At 45.2% G+C, this 7,642-nt stretch overlaps 1 protein-coding gene across 2 annotated transcripts in view; it reads right to left on the bottom strand.

Moving 5' to 3' along the window:
- Window positions 1-231: 231 nt before the first annotated feature.
- MORC2 (MORC family CW-type zinc finger 2) overlaps window positions 232-7,642 on the bottom strand; it is a 49,075-nt gene continuing 41,664 nt past the window's right edge. Inside the window, exons 17-26 of one of the 2 annotated variants that reach the window (XM_062504307.1) lie at window positions 5,985-6,117; window positions 5,598-5,672; window positions 5,113-5,487; window positions 4,515-4,643; window positions 4,355-4,409; window positions 3,442-3,583; window positions 2,928-3,119; window positions 2,740-2,833; window positions 1,202-1,390; window positions 232-350 (exon numbers count right to left, since the gene is read on the bottom strand). In XM_062504307.1, the coding sequence (XP_062360291.1) occupies window positions 282-350; window positions 1,202-1,390; window positions 2,740-2,833; window positions 2,928-3,119; window positions 3,442-3,583; window positions 4,355-4,409; window positions 4,515-4,643; window positions 5,113-5,487; window positions 5,598-5,672; window positions 5,985-6,117 (1,453 nt within the window). In that variant the 3' untranslated portion in view covers window positions 232-281. The remainder of the gene's footprint in view (window positions 351-1,201; window positions 1,391-2,739; window positions 2,834-2,927; window positions 3,120-3,441; window positions 3,584-4,354; window positions 4,410-4,514; window positions 4,644-5,112; window positions 5,488-5,597; window positions 5,673-5,984; window positions 6,118-7,642) is intronic. The other variant, XM_062504308.1, reaches the window with a different exon arrangement.

Below are 7,642 nucleotides of genomic sequence, written 5' to 3'. Positions count from 1 at the left end.
ACTCACACTTCTACATCACTAAAAACACCCATCATATCAGGCACAGCTCCCATTTCTTTTAAAAATAAATATTTATAAACAAAAGGAAAAGATTCAGATAACTACAAAGTTAAAAATTTTCCTGCCAACAGCATGAATGTAGGAACAAGTTGTACGCCAACATGAGCAGTCTAAAAACCTCTCTCCTCATCAGTTGCCCCAGTCCACCCACACAGAGATCCACATTCCCCTTTGCAGCAGCCAGCTCTTCTGCACCTCTCCAGGACTTGTACTGGAGCTGCTCAGTCTCCTTTCATGATCAAGTCCTCAATATATGCATCCAGTTCATCGTCTGTATTAATATCAATGTCCTGAAACCAAAGCAACAAGGAATACCAATAAGAAGTGAATACTGAAGAACACTGCAAGAAAAGAGGAGCCTGAGTAGCTTAACTGCAAGAAAAGAGGAGCCTGAGTAGCTTAGCATCCTCTGTTAGATCCGGTCTGCTCAGTCTCTATGCCCCAACCTCCAGCAACTGCCAGCTGCTGACAGCTGCAGTGACAGCACCCCCAGATTTCCCTGTCAGCATCTGAAAGAGGGAGCCTATCAGCACCTGATGCTCAAACAACTCACTCAAGTGATGGATTTACTGTACTGATTTCAGCTGAAGGAGGTTTGCTTGGAGTTCATTTAGATTTAACATGTTTTTCTAACAGGGAACAACCAACTGTTTCCAGATGCTTTCAGTAGCCGTTCCAGGTTGATCCTGATTTTATTAAAGTAGTTTTTTAATTTAGTTTATTTATTGAAATGTTTTAATTATATATTTTCTATTTTAATTTAATAGTATAACTAATATATCAATTTTACCACTAGACTTTTTTATATTGTTTGTTTAAAAGTTTGCATTTCTAGATGTGGAGTTCAGAATCTGCCCAAGAACAGGGCAAAAATTCCCCGCTGAGCACTGCCTATGCCTGGGGAAATTCTCAAGCAGCCTCACGGCAGACAACAAACAGAAGATGTGCATTACATACACACCATTAGGACTCCCAGGCCTCGATCCCAAGGGTGGGCAGTGACAACCCAAGCTGCTCCCAGCTGAGGAAGCTAGAGCACAATGAGACTCTGGACTAAAACACTTTTAATGCCTGGAGGGGAAGAGCCAGGTGGCTACTGCCAGCTGAGGCAGCTCAGGGTTTGCTACTCCTCTTCACCCACCTCCTGCACTTTCTGCAAAAGGGCCATTATATTAGTCCTCAACTTCTGCAGTTTCTCCTCTGTTTCCTTCAGCTTCCTCTCCGAGTTCCGCAGGTTTTCCTCACAGGCTTTGGCACGGGCATCGGCACGTGTCTGATATGAATTGCACAGGTTCTGCAAACCCACCTCATACTGCTTAAAATATTCTTTCTGTGGTAGACAAAAGCCAACAGATGTCATGTTAAGAGAAAGCATCGAGCATCACAAAAACATGAGCACTCACAGGCTGTAGAAGATCCAAACTCCTGGCCCCCATCATCAATTCCTGCCCCTGCACACCCTGCCCACACTCATATTTACATCTGATTTCCCTACACCATCCAGCATGAAATTCACACAGCTTTTCACATTCTTCCAATACCAGAACTGCCCCCAAAGCTGCTTGAATTTAGATTAAAGGTGCAGTGTACTTTAAAAAGCCTGAACCCACAGGTATGCTTCAGGCAAGGCCTGACATCCTCTGTACACTGTATCTATGGTACAGATCACCCAGACAACACAGCCTCTCACTGTAAGGTAGGGACAGCACCAAAAACCCCAGACACAACCAAGGTGTCTTGTGGAAGAAGCAGGAGTGGTAACTCCAGCAAATGCCAGCAGATGTCTGAGTTATCAGAAGGGGAGGAGACAATAGAGAGACTGCCAATACACACACTGCAAGTGTGGGACAACAAAGCAGAACTAACTGGCTTTAGTCATGTAGTCATCTGCAGGTGGCTTTTTACATGTGCCTCCTTGGAAAGGTCTCTCTTGGTGGTATATTGGAACAGGAAAAAGTCAGACAGCCCAGTTCCCTTGCCTTGCATTCCAGCCAGCACTGGTCCTCCCAGTACCAGGCTGCTGGTGGAAGCTCAGTCCCATCTGCCCTGTGCTCAAATAAACAGAGGTCAAAAGTTTTAAGGTGTGCAGCTGACTCACTGGCTGTAAACCTGCTCTCCTGGGAAAGTGGGAAGGTGTTGGCTTCTATGTTCTCTCACACTAAAGTAAATGGCCTATAAAGGGATTGAATCCACACTAATGTTGTGAGTTAGACTTGAAGAGTTGGACTTGATGATACTTGTAGCTTCCTTCCAACTCAGAATATTCTGTGAATCTGGGGATAATTCTTTGTTATTATTTATAATTTTTAAGATTTTCTCCAGACAAGCTGTAAGGCTGTGAGAAAAACAAGAGATATGTCCACCTCCTTCTATAAACCTCTAACCTGGTCTCTCTTTTTTAGAAGTTTAACAGCAATGGTTAAAAATTTAAGATAGCAGCATCCAACAGCATTCCCACACAGATGCATGGTAATTAGAAAAATTCCCAGACAATTGTTGCAAGACTCAAGGCGTCTCTCAGAGCTCTCATTCTTTTCCTCAGCTATGTTAGTCTGCCAAGGATCAAAATTATCTTTTCAAGAGTGCATTCTTTCATGGGCAAGATGCACATTTGCCATAAGAATGGAGTATGTGTGGGGAAAACACACAAACTTACTTTTCTAGCAGTACTGAACTCACCAAGGGAAATGCCAACAACCCTTCTGAGCTCATGGAACTCAGCTCATTCTTGGAGACTGGAAAATTTGGAGGCAAGAAGTATCGCAAACAATTCCTGTGCAGGAAAACAAAACACAAAGCCAGAGTTGGGAGTTTACCAGATTGAAGCAATCAGACTATACAGCTCACAAGGTCTGCAGTGAACCCACCGAAGGATCTGGACTAGCAAGTCAACTGTTTCTTGGCTGCTGCTGGGACCAGTGGTGTCAGGCTCGATTCTGACGCAATCCGAGGTAGAAGGTTCAGCCATGACCACCTCCTCTTCCTGCTGTGTGTCTGGAGCCTGGTACTCAGGAGAGGGAGGCTTCATAAGCCTTACATCCTCACTGCCCTTCTCTACCCTGAGAAAAAGTATTAAGGGGGAATGTCAGAAATCTTTTTCTAAATTGGATATACCTGAAACACAGTTAACAGTTTCGTCAGAACCTGTACCCAAGTGTCACACAGACCTCTAGATACACAACAGCTGCCTCCAGGGCAGGCAGCAGTGACAGACTGATGGAGTCTGTCATGCCCATTCCTTATGAAGCCCTGGGCAGTCGTGACCTCACGTTTCCTGTCACGACAGCAGCATATTTATCTTCAGCATCAATGGCAATAAAATAAGCCCTTCCTCCCAAAACCAGAACAAACCTCCAAAATCCAGTAGCTTGAGATAGTTACCAGCGATCCCTTGGTGTGGTATCTGTAGGCACATAATCGAACTTCACCTTCCACCGAATTGCATGCCTGACCCTTTCCACAGCCGTGACACGGCCTGTAAACCATTCCTTGTTCACACGCACCTCCACGTGCAGCCCCTTATCTGTGAGGGGGAAGCAAAAGTGTTTGCCAACATTCAGCTGCTGAAAAGCACATTCTACAGGAGCTCTAGAGATTCAGGCACCTCAGCAGGGAGCACGCTTGAACCTGTGAGGTTCAGTGCCCTCGAACAGCACAGACACCATCAAAACACAATGGGCACACAGGTCAGCTCCTGCTGAGAAACATTAAATGCATGGAAATGAGCTGACAATTCCAGATGGAAGGTTTCTCCTGTACTCCAAGATGTTTGACATGGGCTTTACAGTCTCACAATGGGCTCTAGGACAATTTGCCACATGTCCCTAGTAAGCCACTTTGTAGACAGCTCCCTGGAAGCACGCTGAAAAGATGCCCTGCTCTGGCAGATAGTGCAGTACCACTCTGGCTATCACCTTTCCTGGAGGCTCCCAGCCCCTCCTCTCTCATAGCACTGCAGCATACATGGATACAGTCCTAAGCATTTTCCAGCTGGCATGGCTGTTGATCCACTCATGAAGGGTGAACATGCCACAAACTACACCCTCCAGCCCAGCCCCACCCCTGTCAATGTGACACAGCCATCGATCACAGACCTTTCCATGCCACAGTTGCCTCTGGTCTAATCAAAGGGCTCCTAGACAAAATGTTTCATGCAAGTTAGAACAATCTCAGGGTTTGGAATTCAAATTTACACTGTTTCTTATTTAAAAATCTAATTAATGAAATCACACATTTAACTGGTGCAACAGTTGTATGTCAGATACTGGTGGCAGCCCAAGGGCTCATTTCTCACCTTTCTGTGCTTTCTTCAGTTCCAACAACTCTTCCTCTCCAGCACTGTCTGTGAGCTGGGAGCAGAGAAAGCTCACATTAGTGGTCTCCCATCAAGATTATAAACAACTGACAAATACCTTCTACTGGGGAAACCAGCACACTCTCACCTCCACCACCACCTCATTGGAATCCTTCTCTTCTTTCACTGCCAAAAATTTTCCTCGTTTTGTCCTCTCCTTTTTGGGCTGCCCCTCCTCCTCAGACCCATCCTCTGGGATGTTCAAGGCCCTCTTTCGCATGCTGGAGGCCTGAAGGAAGCAAACAAGCTCTAGCTATTAATTCCAGCCTGCTTCCATCACAACCTTTTTACAGCCAAGTTAAAAAAAAAAAAAAAAACAAAAAAACCAAACAAAAAAAACACACACAAAAAAGAAACAAACACAAAAAAACGAAAAAAACCCCACCCAACATACTTCACTATTTAATTTGGTAGTTAATTAGCTGTTTTGGAAGGTTTTAGAGATGCTACATCATCATGCAAATGCTCACCCCACCACTCCACACACCATTTTTTCCCCTAGGGAAACAATCTGGTCTAAGAGAAAAGAGATGAGACTAGTTTTCTTGAGGGGTGGAAATGGCACCCTAAACCAAGTGTAAGGTAAAACTTCTCTTGTCCTTTGCAGCATCCATGGTGCATATGCCACAAGACAGAGCAGCCAGGCTGAGCAGGACAGTGTGTGAGGAGCAGAGGGGTTTCATCCCATTGATTCTTACCTTTAAACATCTGCCAGAGGCAGATTTCCTTACCGCTGGCACCTTGGCAGCTTTTGGATTGGGTGTCTCACATGGGCTTTTGGGGCTCTGCAGGCCAGAGAGGGACTTCATGCTTGTACCTGGTTTGGCAAGAGTTTTTAAAGTGCTGTTAGACTTTCCAGCTGTAACACTGTGATGGTGTGTCCTGGAGGTGCTGGCCTCCTCCTCGAAGGGCATGCTGGCTAGCTTGGGAGATGTGGTATTTGGATGATCTGAAGAGCTCTTCTTCAGCTGACTGCAGGACTTGGGAGGAGGTGAAGATCCTGGTGGTCTGCTGGGAGCATTCTTGATTATATCAGGCAAAGGAGGAGATCGTGGGCGCTGAGTTTGGGTGTGCTGAAACAAAGAAGGGTAGAGAGAGAAGAAGGGTAGAAGAGTGGGGAACTGCTGTTCAGAACAGCTAAGGCAGTGCAAAGAGTAAAAGCCTACAGCAGGATCCCATTTACCTCCCTTGAAGGCCACGTGGTCACTTCCAGAGGCAGTTTCTTTAAGTCAGCCTGAGATCGAATTGGAGTGGTCTTCTACCAATAAAAAGTATATATCAGAAAGGTCATGTTTACAAGCTGCTAAAGGCTGCCTGAAACCATCCCAGCAATTTCTAGGCTAAAACCAACAACTATATGGTGTGGGTTTTGTCCTTCAAGAGTCATCCCTTCAGCTGTCATTTCCATTTTCCCAACAGAAAATTAAATGCAAGATGAGATGGTCAATTTCTGTTATTAGAACAGCCCCAGCCCATGAAGGAGCATAGATGGTTTCAGACTCAGCATCAGCTCTTTGCACAAGCAGGTCCATCACACCTGCTCTGCTTAGCTGGAGACCTCCAGACTTACCTGCAGAGCTTCTAGCTTTTTCTGCTGCTGGCGGATTTTCTCTGTCAGTTGTTTCTGCTTTTCCACATTTGATTTCAAGTCTTTTTTTAGAGTTCCCAGTGGTACCTTCTGCTTCTGCTCTGCAGCCTCACATCTAGCATGGAGGGAATGCAAGAAAACCTCAGCAAGGACAGCAGAACCTGTACCATCTCATGCAGGATTATCCAAATATCCCATTCCAAATGCAGCAGGAAAGCCACTTGGCTTTCTGCAGTACCCACAATCTCAAAAGCAGCTATCAAAAGTTTTAATCTTGGAAAACAGATATGAATTAAGGATCAAAAGCACAGTTGTTAATAAAAGGGCATTTATGCTGGGATTCACCAGTTCAGAGCCCAGGAATTGTGACAGTTGTGATAGCTTCTGTACTGCATCTGTACTCCAGACTTTTCCAGCAATTTTCCTTCTTTTCAGCTTATTCCATCATATCAGTTCTTCTTTCTACAGACTTCTTTCCCTTCAGAAAGGAAAGCACAGTACCAGAAACCCATGACTAAGACATTACCACAAGTCTTCCAGCCTCAGATGCCTTCTGCCTTGCCACTCAAGGCCAGGCAGTGTCCTTTGCAATATCCTGTAGCTGTTTGCTTTTTCCATCCTGTTCAGCCTATGGCCTACAACAGTGGTAAGTATCCTACTCTCACAGGTCCTCTCAGGTGCAGAATCCTGGAAGAGTCCTTGAGAGAGTAGGAAAACAGAAGTAGGAAATTATCTCTCAAATGGTCTGGCATCACCTTTGAAGTGCTGGCTGAGCAGCTGACCCTCAGGAGCACTGCCAGAGAAGGAAGAAGGGACTGAGCCCAGGTTCATCACCTACCACCAAATGGAGTCATGGAAAGACAGACTAGATCAGGCCTACTGGGGTAAAGTTTGAAAGGAAAGCAGCAGACAGCCCTTTTACAACACAAGAGATCCAGCAGATCTCATGCACTGGAGCCAAGCTGGTAACCTGCAGATGTGAGTCTTATTAGTAAAGGGGGAACCCAGCTCTCACTGTAGAACACTCAGAGCTCCAAAAAGCTGAGGAGAGATGATTTTATCAAGATCTCTATCTACCAGTCAAACACTGATCAGCTTTGTGAGTGAGAAGGAGCATAAGCAACAGTTCTTCCATCAGCCTTTTCCCAGGTGAAGCACTGCTGCTTCTATGGTGTTTTCCATGGAGTGGTTGCTTCCTTGGCTTCCCTGGAAGTGTGTGTCACCACTGCAAAATGACTGCCTGACACAAAATCTTCAGTTCCCAAAGATAAAATTGAACAAGTAGCACCATACACAGGTCTCTCAGCACAGAAATGCATCTTCCAGTTCATGACAAGGCTGGAAGCATTGTCAAGCTGTGTCTTATGCCACAGTAAAGAACAAAAGCATCTTGAGTTCTGCAACAAGAGAAATTCAGACTACTCATGGCATCCAAACTGAGATTGCATCACTGGAGGCAGCAAATCAGAACAAAGGAATTATCTTGGTAGTCAGAATGGATTAAAACTAAGACTCTGGTGGTAGTCAAAGAGCTTTGAGACACACAATCGTCTTCAGCTAATGCTTTAGCCACCCATTCAAATGACATGTAGGATCCAACTGCATATCAGATAGGAGAATACAGGCAAGCAAGCCTGACA

Source organism: Cinclus cinclus, chromosome 17, assembly GCF_963662255.1.
Source record: "Cinclus cinclus chromosome 17, bCinCin1.1, whole genome shotgun sequence".
NCBI lineage: Eukaryota > Metazoa > Chordata > Aves > Passeriformes > Cinclidae > Cinclus > Cinclus cinclus.
The sequence above is the reverse complement of the archived record's forward strand: the minus strand, read 5'-3'. Positions and strand labels throughout refer to the sequence as shown.